Source organism: Mauremys reevesii, linkage group 5 (assembly GCF_016161935.1).
Source record: "Mauremys reevesii isolate NIE-2019 linkage group 5, ASM1616193v1, whole genome shotgun sequence".
NCBI classification, from domain to species: domain Eukaryota; kingdom Metazoa; phylum Chordata; order Testudines; family Geoemydidae; genus Mauremys; species Mauremys reevesii.
The window spans coordinates 105755043-105780751 of record NC_052627.1 but is presented as its reverse complement, the minus strand read 5'-3'; the positions used below and the strand labels follow the sequence as shown (position 1 = coordinate 105780751).

At 39.8% G+C, this 25709-nt stretch overlaps 1 protein-coding gene across 4 annotated transcripts in view; it reads left to right on the top strand.

Moving 5' to 3' along the window:
* LOC120406368 (cytosolic beta-glucosidase-like) overlaps window positions 1-13252 on the top strand; it is an 82053-nt gene extending 68801 nt beyond the window's left edge. For all 4 annotated transcript variants that reach the window (XM_039541107.1, XM_039541106.1, XM_039541110.1 and 1 more), the window contains one exon: window positions 13004-13252. In XM_039541107.1, coding sequence (XP_039397041.1) covers window positions 13004-13215 — 212 coding nt within the window. In that variant the 3' untranslated portion in view covers window positions 13216-13252. The remainder of the gene's footprint in view (window positions 1-13003) is intronic.
* The last annotated feature ends 12457 nt before the right edge of the window (window positions 13253-25709 follow it).

Genomic DNA, 25709 nt, shown 5'->3' with positions numbered 1-25709 from the left:
CGCTGGTGTAAATTGGTGCCTTTCTATCGCTGTCACTAATTTACACCAGCAAAGAATTTGGCACATATTTCCCTTTAAAAAAAATCTTAATCGTTGTAACTTCTTGCAATGGCAGTCTCCAAACACCCCAACTGGGCTGTATGAAGTCTGTTGGAGTAAAAGCCCTATTAACAAGTATAGCTGTTTTGTTCAACTAGTAATTTGTTTAACAGGTTTCCACTGCAACTGCTAAATGATTTCACTTTAAAGGATGCTGTGAAAGTTAATTAAAAACATTCATTAGGGTTTTAATAATTCCTTAGAGGCTTGAAACTCAAATCTGTTTTCATACCAAAAATGATTTTCCTCTTGCCTTCCTGCACTCCCTGGCTTGTGGGATGTTATTGTAGGGTAACTAATGAGTGCTGCTGAAGTGCTAGCAAAGTTTTCCCCCCTTGTTTTTAGAAATATATCTTTAATATATTTGATTGGCAGTGGAGGAAATAACTGTTTTAAAATCAAATTGATGTACGTAAAATAGATCTGTTACAAGGGGACAAAAAGATAATGTCAAGTTCTGAGTGTTATTTGTGACAGTGTCCCTTTAAGGAATCAGTTTTCATATCACAGTGGGAAAAGATGTACGCCCTTACCCATTCAGTATAACCATTGAGATGTTATGTTCTCTACTTTCATCTTTTCAGAAATGCAAAGGAGCTATTCCATATTGTTCTTTTGCTAAATGTATCTGAAAATCTAGACACAGGGAATGTAGTACAATGAGAAACTGGGTGTCATTGAAACCTTTTTCCTCCCCCAAACCCCAATCTTTTATCTACTCAGTTCAGACATATTTTATTAGCATGTTGTTTGCATAATGTTGGTAGCATTGCAGGATTTTATGGTGACCTTAAAGTAATTGGGGGAGTTCTTCCCTCAGTTACACCAGTACAACTCTCTTGACTCCTCTGGAATTGTAAAGTGTAGTGGGCTGGCGGTCATCCCTCCTGGTCCCTCAGGCTCAGATGGATGCCACTCAGCCTCATCCGGCACAGCGGTCAAAAGTCAATTAGCAGAGGATTAGATAGCCCTAGCCCCTTGGGCGGGATCTAGCAACAATCAGTCTTTAGCCTAGTCACCTGGCTTGGACAGACAGCACATACAGTCTGTTGTTCTGGCCCTCTGGGCAGGGGTGGCACAAGGAGCAGGATTTAGCCCAGCCTCCTGGCTAAGGCAGATAACAAATGCAGTCAGGCTCAGCCCTCTGGGCAGGGCAGCACAATAGCAGTCTATAGACCAGTTCCATGGCTGTGCAGACAGCAGACAAACACAGGCTGTTTGGCCTATGGTGGGTAGGCTGCTACCCCAGGGGTAGTGTTGGCAGCAGGGGGTAAAGGGACCTGGGGTCACCCTACTTCAACTCGTCCCAGCCCAGGGCCCTAACAGTGGTGGAGGGTTCTGCTACTGAATTAGCAGAGATCCCACTGAAACATGCTGACTCGCGCTCTGGCAGCAAAACCGGACTAAAGTCTGGTTTCCCTGGACTACATCCTACCACAGTCTGCAGATAGGGCTCAGTAGTTCAAGGGTCCTCCATCTCCTTGGGGTACTCAGCAGCTGGAGTCCCAACAGCAACTCAGGGAACTCATTGGACAGCAGTCATGGCAGCTGCTCTACGGCTGGGGGTTTCTGCAACTCGGTCCCTGCTCCAGGGGACCAGCAGCAAGGCAGAGGGGTCTGTTTTTTCCCCTGGTTCTCGCCCAACTGAGTTGGAGACCCCACCTCTTATACTTTCTGTTCCACCTCTCTGTTTCCGTTGTGAGGGTCAGACCTGGCATGGCTCTGCCCACCAGGGGCCAGAAAATGGTCCCTTTTCCACAGGCTCGGAGAGAGGCTACACTGCCTCACTACACTCTCCCCTCCCAAAATCCAGCTGTCGGTCCCCGGGGCTGGCATCCTCGCTTTCCCCCCAAGTGTGACAGAAAGGCTACATTCACATTGTTCTTACCCACTCAGTGAAAGCATGTGGCTGGAGGGTGAGGTACGAGTGCATCAATCTGGTGTTGGTGCCTCTCATAGTGTTCAGCCAACTCAAGGTGGCATGGTCCATTTTCAGCACAAAGGGGCCACTTAGGAGACAGTATCACTTGATGGCGAGTGCTTCCTTTTCAATGACAAAGTAGTTTCTCTCTCACCTTGTGGGAGAGGATGGCCCTGAGTCCCACCTCGGAAGTATCTGTCTGGATGATGAATTTGCAGTTGAAGTCGGAGCTAAAGAGCACTGACTCTTGGCATAGGTGGTCTTTGAGGGTCTGGAAGGCATCCTCACACTTGACAGACCACCACACCCATCGTAGGCAGTCCTTGGTCAGGAGCTCAGTCTTGGGGGCTGCGATCGAGGCAAATTGAGAACCAACTGTTGATAATATCCAGCTAGCCCCAAGAACTGCTTCACCTGTTTCTTTGTGGTTGGAGCCAAGCAGGCCTTCAGTGCTTGGACCTTCCCCATGAGGGGGTGTACTTGATCTCACCTCAGGGTGTACCTGAGGTAGGTAGTTTCTTGCCACCCAATCCAGTACTTCTTCAGGTTTTGCAGTCAGCCCAGCAGCTCGTAGGACCTGAAGAGCAGCTGCCACTTGTTTCAGATGGTTTTCCCAGTGGTGGCTGTACACCACTACATCATCTAAATAGGCCACAGTATACTTAGTATGGGGCTTCAGGAGGCAGTCCATCAGCTGCTGGAACATCATGACGGCATCATGAAGGCTGAAAGGCATCTGGGTGAATTGATAGAGCACAGTTGGGGTGGCAAACACATTCTTCTCTCTGGAGCAAGGGGAATCTGCCAGTGAGAGCAAGAATTACGATGTACTGGGCCTCACCGAGCCAGCTGAGGAGTTCATTGATTCAGGGCATTGGGTAGGCATCGAACTTTGAGATCTCATTCACCCTCTGGAAGTCGATGCAGAATCAGAGGGCCCCACTGGGCTTCAGGACCAGCATGATGGGACTGTGCCACTTGCTCGAACTGCTAAATGTCCTCTAGCTCTACCATTGCCTGTACCTCCTTCTCCACAACCTCCTGCATCCATCATAGGAGAGGCCACGTGGTTTCCTGGACCACCTCTCCTGGGCTTGTCAGGACAGTGTGTCGGATGAGGGTGGTTTGGCCTGGTATGGCTGTAAAGGTCTTGGGAAAGGCCTTTCACAGGCTCCAGGCTTGTTTTTGCTGGTCCATTGTGAGGGTGTCCCCCTAATTGTGTTTTTTCAGGATCAGTTGTCTTGGGGACCTGTGGACCCAGATCTGATTCGGAAGGGAGGGGGAAAGGTGTAATCAGCAGCCCCTCTCGCTCTCACCATGGCTCAGAAAGTTCACCTGATAGATCTGTCTTTTCTTCTATCATTCCAGTTGTCTAAGCTCACATATAATTGGGCCCATTCGGCGAATTACCTCATAGGGGCCTTGCCAGCAGGCCAGGAGTTTTGACTCCTCCAAGGGGAGCAGGAGGAGTACTCAGTTGCCAGGCTTGAAGGTGCAAATCTGGGCTCCCTGGTTGTAGGTCTGCTCTTGTGCCCCCTGGGCAGCTCCTTTGCCAGATCCCCAGCTCAGGTCAGGCACCCCTCTAATTGGCGGACATACTGTAAAAGCTCCTGGACCGGTGACAGGGTGTGTTCCCAGGCTTCCCTCATTAGGTCTAACAGCCCTTGGAGTTGGCAGCCATACAGTAGTTCAAAGGAAGAGAACTTCACAGAGGACTGGGGCACCTCCCTAATGGCCAACAGTATGGGCAGGGATCAGCTGGTTCCACTGGCAGAGCTCCTGTGTGGGAAACATATGGAGCATCTCCTTTAGCGTCCTGTTGAAGCATTCAACCAGCCCATCTGTCTATAGAGGCCATCACTCCTCCAGGGCTGTGGCTGGGCAGGGGGCCAGCGACAAGGCAGAGGCATCCAACTCCTTCCCTGGTTCTCTCAAAGCTGAGCTAGAGGCTCCGCCCCTTAGACTTCCTGTTCTGCCTCTCTGCATCCAGCATGAGGGAGTGGGCCCGGCCTGGGTCCTCCCAAAGGGGGCAGAAAGTGGTTCCTCCCCCTCAGGCTTGGAAGGAGGCCACACACAGGTATAGCAGGGGCAAAACGTGGCTCTCTAACTTTTTTCAGACTGGGTTCACTGATTTTGAAGCCACTTGAATGATGATGTTAGGAAAAAGTTGTAGCCTACAGATCTCTGACATGACACATGGGTGAAAATAGCCATTGAAGTAATGATGTGTGATCCGAACTTAACCCCAGGTGAATATAAAATCTGTTCAATAGTTATGCTATATTTTCCATCTGTGCCTCACAAATGGAAATAAATATCTTTTGACTCTCAGTAAATGTTCAGCATTTTGAACTTCCCTACAGACTTTCCTTTGGCAGTATTTACTGTTTCCTTCAAGGGACAGACAAATCTATTTCAAACGTTTAAACATTCTTTAGAGCTACAATCACGATTCTATCTGGGCTATTTTTGCCTGTGACACCCTTTTGCTGGCAAGCCAGGTTTAACTTTCAACCAATGTTTCCTGAATGTAAATTTCTTCTTGGATCTTTTCCCTGTACTTTTTAGTTCACTTTATTGAATGCATAAGTGTCAGTCATGATAACTAGCTCTACCGTTCAAGTTAAAAGTTTTCCGAGGCATAGATCGGCTTAATTTTATAACTCTGGCCAGGTATGTTGAGGTATAATAATGTACTTGAGCATTAAATTAATGTTGTTTCTCATTCTCTTGATTAACAAACATCTATTTAAATCAATATATATCATTTGCCTGTTCACTTGATTTCTACTTTTCCATTGCTGCATGATTAAATTATTTTTCTGGCCAGTGGGAGAGATTTTGTATGCAATAATGTTCTAGTCCCAAAAGTTTTGAAGGAGAAACATATTTCATAGTTTCTACTTTGCACTCTACAAGGAATTTTATTTTCCAAACAAGTTCTGATTGCAGATTAAAGAATACTGCAAACCTGAAAGCATTCCTTTTAATTAAAAGGAATGTATTTGATTGTTGGCGAACATCATTTTTGTCACTTGAACAGAAGATAAACACTTTGGGACATGCAATTTAATAATTGTACTTGGTTTAAAGTATATATTGAAACTAGACAGATGCAAATTTTGATGTTCAAGTGGTGAGCATGTGAGAACTGCACCACTGGAAGACTTGCATCAAAAGCAAGACTTGAAATATATTTTCATATTTCATGTTGCCATGTCAGTGAGTTTCGCTCTCTTGTACACTTGACAGTGTTGCCAACTGTACTGGCAAAGACCAGCCCAATCATTGCTTAAAACAACCCAACCCAACAAAATAATGTGAACTTATTAGCAACTAATGAGCATGTTCAGAACAAATACTGTAAACAAGCCCATTTCTGTAAAGATTTTAAATCATCCCCAGTGTATTCTCATTGGTTTATGCATGTGCAACCTCTCCAGTTAAATCTTCAGTGCAGAATAATCCTGACTGGGCAGCATCTAGTGTTGTTCAGGTATTAGTAATAACACCTTTAAAAGCTGTGAGTAGCTGTGAAGGCACTCTAAATTAGGGCGATCTTAAGTTGCTTTATATATAAAAAAGGCATTAAAAATCTATCAAATGTCACAGGAAGCACACATCCAAACTTGTCCTTAGTGGGGGCATTTTAGCAGCCAGCCTACTTCCTTTCCCTTCCCGCACCAGTTAACCCTCAGTACTGCAGGTGTATTTCTGCTCATCAGCTCTCAAATTGAATGTTGCCTAGCTGGACCTTGAGGTCACATTCCTTACAGCAAGTGACTGCATGACTTTCTTGCCAGTCATCGGTTCTGGGTCTTCACTTTTCTGGCAGCACATGAGAATGCCTGGAGCACTTGCACTGATTGCCAGTTAAGCCCCTAAACTGATAAAAGCTGGAGAATTCTAATAAACAGGTTTATTGCATTGCATCCAATGTTGTCCCCTACTCTTTCTCTTATTAATATGCTGAGTAGTTCATTGAAAATGTCTGCTTCCATACTCACAAATCTTTTGCTTTTCTTTCTGCAGACATTAGATGCCGTAAAGTTGTCAGTCTCAGAATAACACTTTAAGAAATGCTATTCTTAAGATATTCCCTGGTACTTCTCATTAACCCTGTTGATTGATGCTTATGTGTTTAACTTCACTGTACCACCTTTAATAGGAAACAGGAGGTAGAGGAACATGTAAAATGTTTGTCAATAATGGTATTTGAAATCTACTTTGAACAACCAGCAGCAGATTTTAAGTGCTTCAGTTCTGTGGGACAGGAGAGTTGGTATCTCAGGGAACTGGTAAATTGATATGGGCCCAGATCCACAAATATGGCTACATAAGTTTATATTAAGAAGTCTTTCTTTGTAATCATAAGGGCTAAAAGTCTTATTATTTAAATAATAGGTTTCATTCTGCAGAATCTGAATCTGTCTTGGAGAACTAACTTACATCAAGTGAACTGGAACAAGCCTGCAGACTGGGACTTTGACATTCATATTAAGATTGTTAGTGATGTAATTTTTACAGGAGAGGAATCAGTGATTAGCACAGAATGCAGCATGCAAAAAGAAATCCTATAGCACATTCATGAAGACACGAACTAAGCAAAAGCAAAGCCCGAGAAATCCTTTACTAGCCTGGTCTGAAGGCACAGGTTGCTGATATTGTTTTGAAGTATTAATTGTGTCAAATGTATTGATCACATTGGCTCAAAGAATAGTTATATACTGAACAAGTACAACCACTTTCTTTTTTTCAGATATGGTTCCCAAAAGACCTTAGCAAAATGTATACACAAAACTCACTGACTTAATGCAAGCTGATGCGGAGTGGGGTTTATTATAGTTGGAGCAGAAACAATGGTTAAATTGAAAAAGGAGTGCAGGCTGAAGGAGATGAGAGAGGAGGCATTTACAGTGGTTCAGGTTAGAGGGCGAGAATGAAGAGGTGAAGCAAACTTTAAGCCGTGGGAATGGAGAGGAAAGGAAAGAGGCTAGAAGTGTTGTAGAGAAAGATGTGATAAAATTTGGTGAGACCCTGGAAGTGAAGAGAAAAGCATGAGGAGAAGGCAAATTACCCCAAGGTTGCAAGCTTCAGTTATTTGGAGGGTAGTTGTCAATGACAGGTAAAGCTGGAAGCAGAGACTGGATATTCATTTTTAGCCATATAACATTGGAGGAAGTGGTGGGAAGTCCAGGAGAAGATATCGCAGAGACATGTGATGTAAGCCTGGACAAATGTCAGTGGTGGAGAAGTAGATTAAAGAGTCATTAGCCTGTGGAGATAAGAGAGACTGTGGGAACAGACAAGGTCACCCAAAGGATGACTGTGGAGAGGAATGATGACAGAGCATGGGAAATGCCAGCAGAGACAGGAAGGGAAGGAGAGGATCCATTAATAGTAATACTGAAGGAGTTGTCAACTAGGTGAAGAAGCAAGTAGCCAGTGTTGCAGAAATCCAAGGATGAGAGGATGGTGGAGAGTAGGTGGCTTATGGTGTCAAAGGTAGCAGAGCTATCAAGGAAAAATGAGTACAGAGAAGTGACCCTACAAGCAATAGATAGTTAATGTGAAAAATGACAAGACAAATTAGATACTTGGCAGTACACCTAAAGGATCTCCTTCAGCTATTGTGGCCACCCACATTGGCAGAGTAATTAGCACAACTTCCAGTTATGGTGATTAATGGCATAATGGGGGCAGAGAGATCTATGTCTATTTATATCGTGCCTGACATCATAGTATCTAGACAGCACAGCAAAGATTAAAAGAGGCAGTTGCTATCCAGTCGTGGTCTGTTCTCTCCTAACATACTTAGATGAGTCCAGTGTAAAAAGATATCCTAGGTGAGCAAAAGCTTGTCAGCCCTGTCAAAACTGGAAAAGGACTTTGTAAAGAGATGTGTCTTGTCCTGTGCTCTAAAGGTGGTGAGAAACGAATTAATCATAATTGTTAGAAGCATGAAGTATTTGTATTTTGAAACTGCAGCGAAAATACCCTTTATTGAACTTTGGGAGGGACTATCATTTACAAAAAAAAAGTCTTTAATGGTCTGTGCAGTATAGAGAGAGTGCACAGTTTAACTAGGAATGTTGAGAAATCGTGCTCAAGGCTTAGAAATAATGAGCTCCTAATGTGTTTTCTAATCAAAGTATCGGCATGAAATTCACTATTTGGAGAATGTCCTATTATCAAGGCAGCAGTGTATCAAAAGTTCACCATGGATATTATTTTTGTCTCTCATCTTTTTATTTGACTTGTCTTCTCCTCCCCCTCCCTTTTAATAGTTTTAAGTCAAAAGCACTAGAAACACAAGAAGAGCCGTGCTTATCACATTTCTTCCAGCTTCCTTGGACCAACAGCCATCCCTGTCAGTCTTAGTTATCTTTGTGTGCAATGCTGTTTTGAGCAGAGATTTCATACACAAGTTCCCCCCCCCTCCAAGATTTAGGTACCTCATAAATCAAATTGACAAGTCACATGATGATGTTTTATTCCCTATTTTGTCTATTGGACGCAGAAAGACATGTACAGTAGGTTCCTCAGTGGTTTATTTCCTAACAATAGCACAGCATTGTGTAGTTCAGAGACTATGTCAGACTCTTTTTGGATTGTACCTAAGCAATTCTATACCTAAATATTTTTCTGTGACAAAAAGCAGAGGCATGTTCCCACCATTGCTTCTGAATATTCATGGCTGCTGTGGAACTAGTGGCAATTTAAAAGATTACTTTTTCCTGTCCTTCCCTTTGGTTTACAGGAGAAACAGCATTTATTGTTGATACACTGATTTTCTGTTACATTTTGTTCAAAATTTATGCAAAGATATAATTAGTGACACACACAATTATGGTTCCAGGAATATGGAAGAAAGAAGCAGATTAGTTTTGTTTTATCTTCCCAGTTAAACCAATCAAAGGAATCCAGGTTTTCGTATACTTAATTTTTGCTTGCTTTTTGATTATCCAAGTTATATGTGCATTATCAAATTTCATGCAATTGCTCTTCATATTTTATTCAAGGAAACCACCAGCTAGTCAGACAAATTATCACTTGATTATTTTTTCAACCTTTTTCTCTCACGTATGTCCCTGCATCATGTACAACTGCAGCAGAGGTCAGTCAAACAATGAATGGTAACTTTAGCTTTGGTTCAGGAAATATGTATGTTACATATTGAAGAATTTGGGATTTAAAATATTGTTTCAAAAGTAAATTGTGCACATTATTTTCCTGCTGTTGTATGTTATGTGATCACATTTATGCGCAAGTGGGCAACCTTACATGTCATATATACTCTATGGAATTAGAGAACACTTTAAAACAGAGTCTCTAAATCAATGAGTCACTTCTGAGGGGTTGGAGGTCTTAGCTGTGAAAAGAGGAAAGAGCATGGCATATGTTCTAGGTTTCAGGATTTTGTTTTATAAGGAATTGTTTGAAGAATATTTTTCACTTTCTTGGCCTGTCTATTTTAAGAAATTAAGACATTTTAAATAGAGAAGGTCTACACTGAATATTGTCTTGTATTCACCTTTGAGCTAGCTTGGTAGAATGAAGCCAAAGAGGCTCCTATTATCTTGTTATAGAGAGTTCCACATAAAGTCAACTGTCCTTTTTGTAGTTTAGTGAGTTGTAGTGACTATCCTGGCAAAGAATATATCTTTTCATGGGCTGTCAGTATTGATATTTACATAGTTTTTGCCATAGCAGGTACTGTCAAAAAGTGGAATATAAAAAATTCAGTTAATCTCAACATAAGAATGGCCATACTGCATCAGACCAAAGGTCCATCCAGCTCAGTATCCTGTCTACTGACAGTGACCAATGCCAGGTGTCCCAGAGGGAGTGAACCTAACAGGTAATGATCAAGTGATCTCTCTCCTGCCATCGATCCCCACCCTCTGACGAACAGAGGCTAGGGACACCATTCCTTACCCATCCTGGCTAATAGCTATTAATGGACTTCACCTCCATGAATGTATTTAGTTCTCTTTTAAACCCTGTTATAGTCCTCATCTTCACAACCTCCTCAGGCAAGGAGTTCCACAAGTTGACTGTGCACTGTGTGAAGAAGAATTTCCTTTTTATTTGTTTTAAACCTGCTGCCCCTTCATTTCATTTGGTGGCCCCTAATTCTTATATTATGGGAACAAGTAAATAACTTTTCCTTATTCACTTTCTCCACACCACTCATGATTTTATATACCTCGATCATATCCCCCCTTAGTCTCCTCTTTTCCAAGCTGAAAAGTCCTAGCCTCTTTAATCTCTCCTGATATGGGACCCGTTCCAACCCCCTAATCATTTTAGTTGTCCTTTTCTGAACTTTCTCTAATGCCAGTATATCTTTTTTGAGATGAGGAGACCACATCTGTATGCAGTATTCAAGATGTGGGTGTACCATGGATTTATATAAGGGCAATTCTCTGTCTAGTCTCTATCCCTTTTTGAATGATTCCTAACATCCTGTTTGCTTTTTTGACTGCTGCTGCACACTGCATGGACGTCTTCAGATAACTATTCATGATGACTCCAAGATCTCTTTCCTGATTAGTTGTAGCTAAATTAGCCCCTATCATATTGTATGTATAGTTGGGGTTATTTTTTCCAATGTGCATTACTTTACATTTATCCACATTAAATTTCATTTGCCATTTTGTTGCCCAATCACTTAGTTTTGTGAGATCTTTTTGAAGTTCTTCACAGTCTGCTTTGGTCTTAACTATTTTGAGCAGTTTAGTATCATCTGCAAACTTTGCCACCTCACTGTTTACCCCTTTCTCCAGATCATTTATGAATAAGTTGAATAAGATTGGTCCTAGGACTGACCTTTGGGGAACACCACTAGTTATCCTTCTCCATTCTGAGAATTTATCATTTATTCCTACCCTTTGTTCCCTGTCTTCTAACCAGTTCTCAGTCCATGAAAGGATCTTCCCTCTTGTCCCATGACAACTTAATTTACATAAGAGCCTTTGGTGAGGGACCTTGTCAAAGGCTTTCTGGAAATCTAAGTACACTATGTCCACTGGATTCCCCCTTGTCCACATGTTTGTTGACCCCTTCAAAGAACTCTGATAGATTAGTAAGACATGATTTCCCTTTACAGAATCCATGTTGACTGTTGCCCAACAATTTATGTTCTTCTGCATCTGAATTTTATTCTTTACTATTGTTTCAACTAATTTGCCGGGTACTGACATTAGACTTACCAGTCTGTAATTGCTGGATCACCTCTAGAGCCCTTTTAAAATATTGGCATTACATTAGCTATCTTCCAGTCATTGGGTACAGAAGCTGATTTATAGAACAGGTTACAAACCATAGTTAATAGTTCCGCAATTTCATATTTGTTTGCTCCCCCAGGTATTAATACAAACTCTGAGTTAATTAATAAGTAAAAAGTGATTTTATTAAATACAGAAAGTAGGATTTAAGTGGTTCCAAGTAGTAACAGACAGAACAAAGCAAGTCATGAAGCAAAATAAATTGTGCACATTATTTTCCTGCTGTTGTATGTTATGTGATCACATTTATGCGCAAGTGGGCAACCTTACATGTCATATATATAATATGTGCAAATCTATGTCCTATCAAACTGAATACAGATAAGATCCTCACCAGTTCCAGAATGCTCCCTTTTACAGACTAATCTCCTTTTAGCCTGTGTCCAGCAATCACTCACACCCCTTTGTTCCAGTTTCTTCCAAATATCCTAGGGGGTGGAGCGGCTCCCTCTTTAGCTAGCTGAAGACCACTATGGAGGGGTCTCCCATGGATTTAAATAGACTTTCTCTTGTGGGTGGAGACCTGGAGTCACCTGGGCAAGTCACATGTCCATTCATGACTCACAGTCTTTACAGGCAGAAGCATTTGTCCACATGGTACCTTGTATGTCTCCAGGAAGACTTCTTATGTGGATTGGAGCATTCCAAGATGCATTGTTCCCCAAGTGCTTCCTGATCGGGTACTTAAGCTTGCGAATTCCTTCCTAAAGAAGCTGACCAAATGCCTCACAAAGCTTGCTTAGAAATCAAGCAAGTATATAGCCAATATTCTTAACCTCAGGTACAAAATGATATATGTGTACAAATAGGATGAATAGATACAGTAGACCATAACCTTTACAGAGATATGTTACATGGCACAGGCAGCACAAAACATATTCCAGTTATGTCATAGTCCCATAAAACCTTATGGGAGGTACTGTCACAATTACCTTTTGAGTTTTTGGCTATCTGTTCTTCAAACTCCTTTTTGGCTTTTCTTATTACATTTTTACACTTAATTTGGCAGGGTTTATGCTCCTTTCTATTTACCTCACTAGGATTTGACTTCTACTCTTTAAAAGATGCCTTTTTATCTCTCACTGCTTCTTTTACATGGTTGTTAAGCCACGGTGGCTCTTTTTTTAGTTCTTTTACGTGTTTTTTACTTTGGGGTATAGAGTTAAGTTGGGCCTCTATTATGGTGTCTTTGAAAAGTGTCCATGAAGCTTGCAGGGATTTCACTCTAGTCACTGTACCTTTTAATTTCTGTTTAACTAATCTCCTCATTTCCAAGCGGTCCTGTTATAGTTACCTCTTGGGCCAGATCCTGTGCTCCAAACAGGACTAGATAAAGAATTGCCTCTCCCCTTGTGGGTTCTTGTATCAGCTGCTCCAAGAAGCAGTCATTTAAAGTATTGAGAAATTTTGTCTCTGCATTTCATCCTGAGGTGACATGTACCCAGTCAATATGGGGATAATTGAAATCCCCCACTATTATTGAGTTCTTTATTTTAATAGCCTCTCTAATCTCCCTTAGCATTTCATTGTCACTATCACTGCCCTGGTCAGGTGGTCAGTAATAGATCCCTACTGTTATATTCTTATTAGAGCATAGGATTATCTATAAATATTCTCTGGAACTTGTGGATTCATTTAAGCAAGCTATATATGTTCTACATTTGTAAGGTTACATTTGTTGTGTTAATTTCAGCCATCTCTCTTGATGATGTCCATCTTAAAGGATATTTTGTGTGGTCCCTCCTTGACAACTTTGAATGGACTTGTGGATACAGCTGTCGATTTGGACTTTTCCATGTTGACTTCGAAAACCCAGCTCTCCCTCGTGTTCCTTATGGATCAGCAATAGAATATGCCAAAGTTATCGCCAACAATGGGCTAATGAAATCAACTGAAGAGCTGTGACGATCTGCCTTTTGGTACCAAGAGCTGTCTCCTTCCTAAGAAGCCATATATGGTAAAATAAAAAAAAATATTTTCCAAAATGCTGACTAGTCTCTGTGTTTTTATATAATAATTCAACTGACAGATTCAGTTAGGAATACATGGTTTTCCTTGTTGTGTAAGGAGGGAGAAAGTAAAATAACTGGCAAGTTACTTTGTAATGGATTTGGCAACTGTATGTTTAAAGGAACACTGTCAGCTTGAAATCTAATTAGTTTTAAATGTGAGCTACTAGTAGTTTCAACTGCCTGTGACTTTCCTGCCAGCTCTTGTAATTTTACAGCCACCTTCTCCTGTGTTCATATGCTTTTCTTTCTTCTGAAGCTGTGTGAAAGCCCCAAACAAGCAGAAGAAAAGGATTATAGTGAAAACAATTATACAGAAAGTGTTGACAAATGAAGAAAGCAAATCAACACAAGTATAGGATTTAACACACACACACACACACACCTTCTAATTCTTTCAGTTTGAGTAATCTTATAAATATAATTACTGCCCCCACCCTCTACCAAGGAGAAGGGGCAGCAGCATGGGAATTGCACCTCAGAAGGACCTCTCTCAAGCACAGTGCCTCCGGGGTGGGGCAGGTTCCAGACCAAGCCTTGTGCAGGGCTGTGCCTAAAGGCACAATTTGGCCCACCGTAGGTAAAAAGTTGTCAGACAGAAATGTGAATCTTGAAGTTGATGGGATCCCTTTAACATTTATTCACACAGCTTTGAAAATGTTGTCAGTATACTCTTGCTGTAACAAAGCTCACATCTGAGCCAAAGAAAAAAGCCCTGTTATAGCAAAGGGTTCAGTGTACAATACCAAACAGCCTTCCGCCTCTAACAACGGGGAGAAAAAAGTTGAAATCACTCTTTATAAAAAAGAAGCATTTGCAATAGGAAAAGTAATATGAAAAACTGTAAACCTTTCTTAGAAATGAAACACACAGCTCTGATGCTTAGATTAAAAACAAGTTGTTTTGCTCTTACATGTGATGTGTACAATGTGCAGCTGTTCACAAAAGACCAGAAGACTTAATATATAAACGAGTAAGATTGCTGGCTTTGTTCCTTTCTTATTATAAAAGCCACATCTATTTTACCTGTTCCGCTGTTATAACAATGTGCTCTGGTAGGATTAAGGCTTTATTTTTCTCTCTTTGGCATTTGTGTTGGGTGTGCACAGAGGAGAGAGAAAGAGAGAAACTAATAACACTTTGCTGTTACTCTGTGTAGTGTCTTTCATCCCAGGATCTCTAAGTGCTTTTCAAAGGATGGGGACAGTAGGTATTATTATTATTAATTTTCCCATTTTACAGCTGGGGAAATAGATTAATGAAGAATAAGAATTTTATATTCAGCTCTTATGTTGAAGTTAAATCTTACACATGCTCTCTTTTCACATAGGAGTCACATACCTCCTCTCTAGGTTGTCCGGCTTATCAAGATCTAAAAGGCAAAGTTCATAATAAACTTCAAGTTGCAATAACATCTGAATATCTGCTTAAAATCTATTTCTGTAAAAATTAACATCCTGGCCCTTGACATTAGAGATGGAAGACTTGGTCTCACTAACTGCAGTGTGAGGGTTGTTGGCAGCAGCAGCTTTCAGAGCAAAGCTGGGACTGCAGTTATGCTCCATTGGCGTGATTTTTCTCTCCTCACCTTGGAGTAAGCTTCTTTTGTTCTTCTTTTTCTCTTCTCTCCTTTTGCCTGATTGCTTTGTTCTAACTTGCATCAGTTTCAAGGAGCATTTTATTCACTTTCTTGTTTGCATTAGGCATTTTTTTCTTTAATTTTCCAGTATTGCTAACACCAGTGTAACTCCGCCAATGGTGGCAATATTGAGAACCTTAGTGTAGACAAGGCAACGCTGGCTGCCAGCATTTTTATTGCAGCATAGCATAGACTGACATGAAATCCTTGTCTACACTCCCAGTATTACTATCATTGGCTGCTAGATTGGTCCCATAGGGCCACTAGCATCCAGCGCATGATAGAGATTCTCCCCTGAGTTATCCTGTGTGCACTTCAGATTCAGCCAAAGAGATGGGTCATAAACTTTTGTGGCTAATATCTGTTGCTTATCCAGGTTATTTACAGCACAGGCATGTTTGAAACAAAGCAGGCCAGGGGAGAGTCCTGAGGAGTCCTTTCAACCAGACTTCCTTTAGTTTTTTATTGAAATAAAAGCCAACAATAGAGAGTATGATCTAACATCACTCTCAAGCATATTGTGTAAGAAGGACTGTGTGCAACTCTTGATATTCATGCAAGGTGAAGATAGGGCTTTAAGGCACATCATAACAACAGCCCAAATAATATAAAGTGTAATTGAATCAGCATTTTTGTTAGTAACTAATCACTTCTGCACCATGCTTGACAGTTCCACTTTTGCACTGCATAAACAGTGAAATATCAGTGGGATTCTAACCAATCCTGTTTTTATATTTTCATGCAGTGTGCTGGCTGTTTGATTCCGTGGTTTTGGATCTAGATCCCTGAGTAGATCTATTGAATGCTTCAAGTCTCTCTTAATTTGGAGCATGAGCTTTTGTCTGTTAGTCTATAAGGTGCCACAGGACTCTCTGCTGCTTTTACAGATCCAGACTAACACGGCTACCCCTCTGATACTCTTAATTTGGGTTTCCTGCGTTTGCAAAATTAGACCTTTGGCTTCCCATAGCAGGAGATCCTATCACTAATCCATACAGTCAGGGACAGCATTACTTTCTATTGTAAGAGAGCCCTACTTGGATTTCTGGTATGTCAGACCTTTACAGCTGTGTCCATGGTATACCTGCCTAATGAACATCATAAATAGGAATTCTAGAGTGGCGTTACACAGTCCTTCTGGGATTGACCAACTCCACCTTAATGAGATAATTTTCCTTCACTTTTTGTTGACTCATACGTCTGAAACTATTACTTTCCACCCTTCCATTGTTATAGCTGTCTAAGCATGTGCCTATGTACACTATGATAGCTGGCACTGTCTAGTGCTCTGCTTGCATAGGAAGTAAAGTATGACACATTTCATTCCCAGTCTTTTTAAAAAGCCAAAAAACTTCCTATCAATGGTCCTGATCCTGGAATATGCCACACACCTGATAGAATATGACGTATACCCTCAAATCCTGCTGACAGCATGTTGCAAAATTGAGCCCCGTATCATCAGGAAAGTGCTGTAATGGTAGCCCAAGAAGAGAATTAGGGCTCACTTGCTAGCACAGATTATAGTGTGATCACTAAGAGTGCTCAGCCCTGCTGTTAAATCAAAGTCTCCTTGAGCTTATGTTACACTTCTGGATGTCTTTCATGTTCACTTGAAGATAGTTTCTACACAATGAAGATACCCTAAGTGACTTGGGATAGAGGGTTAAATAGCCCTAATGTTAAACTGGATTTATGTAAAAAAAAAAAAAAAAAGGTAAAATATGAATGATTTAATTTTTATTTAATGTTTTGTACTTTGTCAATTGTTAATATCAAATAGCACGATAAAAGTTCTTAAACCACATTTACTCAAAACTAATGTATAGTTTTTATTTTATTTGTGTTTCTTATGGAGTCTTTATCTTATTTGTGTTTCTTACCCATTCTTCCATTGTTACGTTTTATAGTGTATCTTATTTACAATTTACCTTCTCCTATAGTCCTGTAGAAGATAGAGGTATTTTCTTGATTTTAATTAGGACATTGGTGGAATATTATTTATTCTACAGGGCAGATTTATAAGTTTTACAACAGTACAAATGGGCAATGCATTTTTGTCTGCAAAAGAAATTAATAGTTTTCATTGTAAATAATATATTCCATCACATTTGGTCTACCAGGTAAAATAAATATTCCGAGTGCTGGCATGCAGGCTTACTGAAAGTGCAGTGACCATCTGCATCTCTCTGTTGGGCTTTAAAGGCCAGTTCTCCCTTCCAAAGATTTATAATACAAAGGGCAATTCACTAATTAGTACTGTAAATTAGTGTTGCCATGAGGTTAAAATAAAAAAAAAAACCCTAACAGCCCCTGCAGTATTTCAATTAATGTTATTTTTAATTGCTTGTATTAGCATTTGAGAACAAGATTGATTAGCTTTTGACCGCCAAAAAAACCCAGAACTTGAAGAAGTTAAATATTGAAATGGAAGTTGTTAATTATACTTAAATATCCAAAGATACTGTATATAGAAATCTGGAAGGTCATCAGAGTGCTGGAGAGGGTGCATTTTATTTCTGTTTTATTTAAACGAAAACGTACATGTTTGGATAGAGCGACATTTATTTCTCACGTTCGCTTAATTGATTACAGAAATTAACATCCCCAAAATCACTCTAAAAACAAAACAGCTTTACTATTGTGTCTGCTTATTGAAAGTAATTTTAGAAGTTGCTAAACTTTAAATGATTAGTTAATTCTCAATTTGTGATTAAAGCTGCCAGCATGAAAACTCCTATTAAAGCTGTCATGACTGATCCTTTTTAAGGCCTCAATTCAGTAAATGGTCCCTATTCAGCAAGACATTTAAGCACCTGTTTAGTCCCATCAAAGTCAATGGGGCAGATCCTCAACTGGTTTAATTTGTTAGACCTCCATTGACTTCAGCTGAGTGATCACCATTTGCACCAGCTGAGGATCTGCCCCATTAATGGGCTTTTCCACATGCTTTGCAGAACTGGGGCCTAAATCCTTATACACGAGAGGCCTGGTTGTTCAATGGGACCTGAAAGTGACTAACACCCTTACAGTACCTGTCCATAAATGAAGGATATGAATCTTGCCAAGGTAACAAAACTGAAGTGTTAATCGACACTGTTGCAATGTCTTCTCTGTTCCCATCCTGACCCACTTGCTTGTGTCATCCTGTCACATCTTGTCTTTAGACTGTTTCTACACTTCAGGCTGGAGATTTAATTTCCACCTTGAGGAGACATACTTGTGCTAGTGAGCTAAAAATAGATCTCTAGCACCTCCTGCAGTGGTGCAATATTGTAAGCGGGTGCAAGGAAACCCCTTATGCCCCTGGCCCTTCCCACCATGGTAGCAGTGCGGGAGGGAAGTAGAGCTTTCCACACTTTCTAACGTTTTGCAGTTGAATTAAAGGGAGAGAAAGGGGAGAAAACTGATAATCCAAACACCCAAATGAAAAACATTTCCCAAAAACTGAAAGGAGGAAACAGTGTTTTAAGTCAAAATGAAACAAAAATGGTTTTGTTTTGAAATTTCAATTCAAGCTGAAGATTTTGTTGTCTCAAATTTTCCAATTGGAAAAAAAAATTACACTGAAATCAACATGTTCTCAAGAAATGTTTGATATTGAAAAACTCATATTTTTCAAGGGTAAATATTTTCATGAGAAAAATGTTGACCGGCTCTGTTAAAACTGAAGGAGATTTTTTGTCAATTTAATAGAGGAGCTGGGTTTTTTTGTTTCCTTTTTTAATATTAGAGGCAATACTTTAGATTTAATTTGATTAAGTAATGAGACTATGATAAGTGAAGTGACTAGGGATCACATGAGAAACAGTGATCACAAATAGACAAGGCTGCAAAAGTCAGTCATTATTTTTTATGTATATAAATGAGCAAATTCTATATACAATGTTGTATATAAATGAGGATATCCACAGTTAATACACTAAAAAAATCCCCAGCATAATGACTAGCACAGAATTTGTTTGATAATTCTTAAAATCTGTTGTTGAATTTCTAGATGCAGTGCACAAGCCAAATAGGATGCTGTGTTTCATTACTAGAGAAGCAGATGATAAATCAAGTTAGAGAGAATTAATAGTGTCTAATACTGGATTACCATATTTGGTAGTGATCACCATATTTTAGGATATAATTGTCCTTAGTGGCATATAATACAGAACATAAAGTATGAAAAAGCTTTAAAAAAGCGGAGAGGAAAGATGATAAACGTGAGACTTAATTATTTTTAAAACTGAATGGGTGTTTTTATCTTGGAGGGTTTTTATAAAGAAATTGTACATGGACTTGTACAATCATAACACAATAAGGTGTGTACTGGTGCAAATAAATGATGCTCACCCATCAAGAAAGGAGAACAATAACCTTACAAATGTTTTTCATTTTTCCACAAGAGATGTGGTATTTCCAAGAAAATAGTACCAAAGGTACTTGGGAAAACTGGTTGCTTGGGTTTTTTTCTGTTTTGTTTTTTAATGCTTTACATTTGGATTTCATTAGTGTGAGTTATTTGCATCTTATCAGGATTGTGGCACACAAAAATCGATACCTTAAACACTTTTTTTTTGCTTTTTGTTACCCCTTTATTGTATCTACAAATGCAATGGGATTTTTCCCCCTGTCCTGCCCCACTCACCACCAAAGACACATCTGTACCACAAAATTGGAATAATTCCTTCTCAGTGAATCCACAGACTTTTAATTGGACCTCAAGTACCACTTTCTACAGTCTGTTGCCATAGTTGTATATTGTGCTATAGTTCCCAAAAAAGGGCAGCATAGGAAGCTCCAGTCAGGCACTGATGAGCTTATAAGTGCACACTTATGCTTCTTGCAAATTTCATGGTATAGTGCCACAGGTACAAAATCTTGAATAAAATTACCCTAAAAAAAAGTGATAATGATCATCTTGTTTTCACTACTTTCCCCAAGGTTTAAGGAGTGAGCACAAGCTGGCTACAAGGAAGTCCTGGGTTCTCTTCCATTAGCTGACTTTAAAAATATAATTTAGTTTGGCCACAGATAACCACTGTGAAGTAAACAGTTATGATTCCCACTTTAAAATGGAATAACCAAGGCACAGAGAAAGAGTGAGAGTGAGAGTATGTGTGTGTGTTTTAGGTAACTTTTCTCACACAGTAAGTGCTTATTGGGAATTTGATAGGCAGATGCCTAATCTACAGTATCACTGAGGGAAATCCCTTAACATCTGTTTCTCATTTTATCCATTTGTATATTGGGGTAATATCTACCTGTCTATGTATGTGAACATTTTATTTCCTATATATGTTTGGATTTCACCCTCTATATAAGGGTCATTCCTTCCCTTTCTCACACACTGCTAAGTCATGTATACCCTCTCTGCATCCTCATCTGTAAAAATGGGGCTAAAATACTTGCTTCATAGGGACAACCCTGAGGATTAATTAGTAAGGTGCTTTGTAAATGGAACATGCTACATTATGGAGAGAAGGTCTCACCACAGTGAAGGTTGTAACTAACTTTCCTTTCAGTGCAGTTTTGATATGCCCACACCCTTAATTCCAGCAAACAGACATCAATTCACCCAGAATAGCTAGTGAGTGAGAATGTATTACCCTCTGGTTGCTGACACCCTAAGGGTAATCATCCTACTATGACGAATGACTGTTCGCCTTAACCTCAAGTTCTAGTGGTTTGTAGCTTGAGAAAGAGCAACAAACAGTAGGAGGAATAGGCGAATGGGTAGATGAGGATTACACAGATATCCTTGACTCTTTAAAGCACTGGGAGACCCCTGGGTGGAAGGTGATACAGAAGTACAAAGTGTTATTACTTCTATCAGAGGTGAAATAAAAATCAGACTTTTCCTGTGGTAGAATTTTGCTAATGTCTTTATCCACCATTGTTTAAACAGCACAGCATTTCTCTGCTGAGAAGCCATTCCTTCCTGATTTTGCCTTGCCAATGGGAAGGAAACTTCTGTAAGGAATGACCTTCTCACAACATGTACTGTATACATATAGAGACAGACCTGAGGAACCAATATGCTGAATATTACTGCTAGCAGTGTTATGATTTAGGAGCTGCCACTCTGGGAATCCAAGCTCAAGTCTTTTCATGCAGTTGGCTTTACATGCCTTTGTATATTAAGGCAGAGTATCATGCAGAACTGAAAACATTTTATTTACCATGATAGCCGCAATAAACGAGACCGTGATGCGAATTCTACATTATGTTTTCAGTTTTCTTGCAAATGTGCTTTTACTCATAAAATATAATATACAGTTCTTATTTCTTTAATGGACTGTGAATGGATTTGCTTGTACTGTAGAAGCAGTGAGAGGGCAGCTTTGACTGAGAATGACATCTTTCTTGCGATTTGATTTTTTACAGCAGAATGGGTCATGGAAAACCTTGCAAATCCTATACATTCTGATAAACCATTCTCCTATAAGACTGCCTGATACCAGTCTTCACCTTATTGATTCTAAATTACATTTAATCCTGTTAGGATCACCTTTACTGAAAGACAAAGACCACTTTGTGATGACACTGAAAAAGGGCTCCGGAACTGAGAGAACAGATTGGCAGAATGTGAACCGTTTTGAAACATTCCAACACAGTAACTTTACAACATTGTCATGCTGTGTGGGGCCTCAGCTGACAGTATTGGGGAGATCAGTACAAGTAATTCTTTTTGCACAGGAAGTACATTCTGTACCATACAGGATAATACATGATGTGCCCAGTGAGCTGTAAGCCATAGGCCATTCTGTTGGAGATGGTGCAATTTGATTAACGGAGATACCTTTCAGGGGGGGAAAATGCTGTTGCTGTGCACAAATTAAAATAACATGGCTGCAGGGAAAATATCTATATAGAAGACGTTGGGGATAGAGCGCATAATAATGCGCTTGTCACGTTAGGATCTAGGGCACCAAAGATATAGGAGCCTTTTATTACAGTTTACAGGGCCTTCTTTACTAAACTTTTTTTATTAGCAATAAATTCTGGTTTGGATACTAATTTGATGCATTTGAAAACTATGCCAAATGGCACTTTTGTTCTTGTTGTGAAAATATGGGGAATAAAGTCTACATATCCCCGCTGTGGCAAGTTGACACCTAACAAGATATATACTATTTGAAAATCTTATTCAATGCATTGCATAGGTAAGTTCACTACAGTTTACTTGGACCATTGCTGCTACAAATAATATTAATATCTTTGTTTTGATATGACACACACAATTTATTTGATCTGGTATCTCATTTTTCAATATATTCATGAAAAGTGTTGAATGGGGAGGGGGAAGGGAAGTCTGCCAGTACAAATGGTGTTCGTTTTCAATATGACAGCATTCACAAGTCCCAAGAAACGTAACAGTTGAATAGATAATGTCACATATCATAGCATTATTCGGATGGTGTGATCTTCTTATTGATTGGACAGCAGTTGCAAATTTAAAGCTTATGCTACATTTCACTAATACTTTAACAATGAAGAGCATGAGCAATGGTCTGTCAAATGTGTGAAAATTGCGCCATGCAAGTAAATAAAAGCCCCGTTCATAATTCTGTGAACGGATGATGATAACATTTATTCTGGAATTAAGCAATAATGAAATACAGGCTATGCTTTGTGCTCCAATCTAACATGGGGTTACAATGCAAGAGCAACTCTTTCATTACCAGTATTAGGAAATGGCTAAAATCGTTAGCTTCCCACCCCTCCATTGTAAGGAAATGACTTCTAAGAAAGAAAAACAGAGAGATCATTATTGAAACGGTGGTCTGAAATCTCAGTAGTTACCAACCATTTAGACAGCAGGCATTTTATGCTGTTACATAAACAGTGAGTAATATTCATAGATTTTCTTAGTAAAGAGATACAATGTAATTTGTTTTATGCTGTTACCCATTATAGGCTTGAGTGAAAGGCCAAATAATTCTACTCAGATTTTAACTGCACCCCTCACTATGCTATCTGAGTTCTGAGCAATGGTGCATTAAGCAAGATGACTAGAATGTGTTACAGGTGGTTCCTTCTTCATTCCTCTTCCTAAGGGGAAAAATGTATATGGATGGTTAGTTTATGTGCTTTGCACTTTAATTTGTGAAGGCAAGGCCAAAGAGGTGTACCTTGGCCTTGGATCAAAAAGCAGCGCTCATCATATGGAAAAACGTATTCCTATTTATGCTAGTAGTGCCTAGAGGTCCCAGATGAGACTGGGGCCCCATTAAGTTAGGTGATATACAAACATAGTTATAGACATTCCCTACCTTAAGGAGATTCCAATTTAAATTGAGAAGACAGAGCATGGGAGGGGAGATAGAGGCACAGAGAAATAAAGTGACTTTCCTGATGTGACATCACAGGTCAATGGCAGAGCCAGGACTATGAACCCAGGTCTGCTGAGGCCCAGACTGCTGTCCTACCCACTGGACCACACCGGTATTTTTTTTTTTATAAATTACTTGTTTTTCCTAAGTTCTGATACATCCTCAGTAGAACTGGTTAAAAAAGGGGGAGTCAGTGGAGGGACAGGGGAATTCACAAATATTTATGCATTTTTTCCTTGAGGGTTTGTAACTTTTGCTTTTGAAATGCCATTGAATAACCAGCTTTAGTGCTTAGTTTTCTGTTAGCCTAAAAATGTCCACTTGAGAGTCAAGTTTTCATTTTATTTATACATGATTCTGAACTCTTACCTCTGATTTCCTTATTTTCTATTCACTTTTAAAATATTGGAAAGAAACTACCGTCTTTGATTATAAACAGGGTTTTTTTCAAGGCCAGTTCAGGAAAACATCTGGACCCACCATAAACTTACAGGGCCTGAATCTGATCTCAGTCCAGCTGATATGAATCAGGGGTAACTCTGTTGAAGTCAGTGGAGTCAAGCTAGTATAAGAACAGCGAGCTTTGAATCTGTACAATTGCAGTCAGAATCAGACATCTGTTTTCCCACAACCTTGGGAAACAGGAACCAACAATCCTAATTCCAGTCGCTTCCATGACAAGGAATAAGGCTGAAACCTCTGTCTTTCTACTGTATATAATTCAAGGAATTATACTTCCTTCTAGAGTGACGAACTCTTACATAAGGAAAATAGCTGAGGTTAGACAAGTGATATGGCATAAATTTGTGGTTTAGTGAAGATCGAAGTAAGCAATTTAAGCCAATTAGATATGTGCTACAAGTAATTCTACTATGTGCTTTATCAGTGATATTTTTACTCTCCCGACACAGTCTATATATTCTCCTGCTACATCTATTCAAATGGGTTATGACTTTCTTTTCTAAAAACAGTAAAATAAGACTCCCTCAGCTTCTGGCAGCTGCAAATGAGGTCCAATATTTTTACTGCTGTCAGCTACCCGGTGTGATCTATCTTTAGTCAAAGCAGCATACCAACCATGCTGTGCAGTAGCTCCATGAGAAATATAAGATTTCAAGCCTATGCCAAAATTTTAAGTTGTATTCACCCTAGAGTCACATCTGTGGAATGTGCTGGGAGAACAGCAAAACATATTGCCTCCTCTATGGGGTATCAAGGAATCCTTTATCTTGCTATTACCATTCATAGACCCTATCACTTTCAGATGATGACAGAAAATCATTGAAACTAAAGTCCCTACTGTCCAGCAATGACAAAGAAAACATCTCAGCGTATCAGTTGTCTTGTAGCTATTGTCATTGGGCACTGACAGCATGCAAAGTGTAATGTCATCCTAATAATTAAAAGATCTTTTAGACAAACCCATTTTTCCCAGTGGTAATTGGTGTCAATTTATTTATCAAGTTTTCTTTATTAAATTGAGAAGAAATATTGCCACAGTGAGATGCACAGGTATTTCATAGCATTCCCAGGGAAAAGAAAACAAAACAACAAAACCCCAGAAAAGCAGACAAAATGTGTCTCTAGGAGAATGAGATACCTCATTCTCTTTTGATTTAAAAACTTCACATAAGGAAAGTTTTATTCAGAATGTTAACAAAAAAATTGAAAAGTGAATGCATTGGATTTTTTATCTGTATTATCAAAGACTAGGGTTGGTTTTGATTCAGCCTTTTCTTTTTCCCAATGAAATGTTTCATGTTGTAATGTAATAGAATTGATAAGATCTGAGACACTGACTTTTAATGGAATTTCATTTTTTAAAAATAGGCACATAAAATGTCTCCATAATAAACTCAATTAGAGAAAATAGAAGATTGCATTATTTCATCATTAATACAAAGAGCTGGATAATTAGGATGATGTGATATGCAGATTGATTGAAATTCAACCCTCCCTGCACAAAACTGGAGTAATCAGGCCTTGTGTGGGGAACTCTCCAGGGCTGAAGGACAGACTTCACCTCCCAACCTGGAGACTCACTACAGAGCTGCACTTTACATCGCCCACTCACAATGACCATATTTACAGCTTATGAGGAGCTTCACGTGTACAGTACCTATGTGAGGCTCTTGTGCCTTTGGATCTGAGGAACTGCAGACCCAATAGGCCGGTCTCTACTGATTTTACTTATGGCCAACATTGATATCTGCCCTTCCTGGCTGTGAGGGCTGCACAGACCACTGCTCTCATCCACCCCGAGAAGAGGCACTATGGGCTAAAAGTGGCCCAGCACACTCTGTATGTTTCCCTCCTCATTTGGGGACCATTCCACCTTAATTTAGAAATTACCTACATAAAAGATGAGGAACATTATGACCAAGCTCTCTTGTTCTATCATTTTATAACCTCATGATGCTGGTGAAATCATTC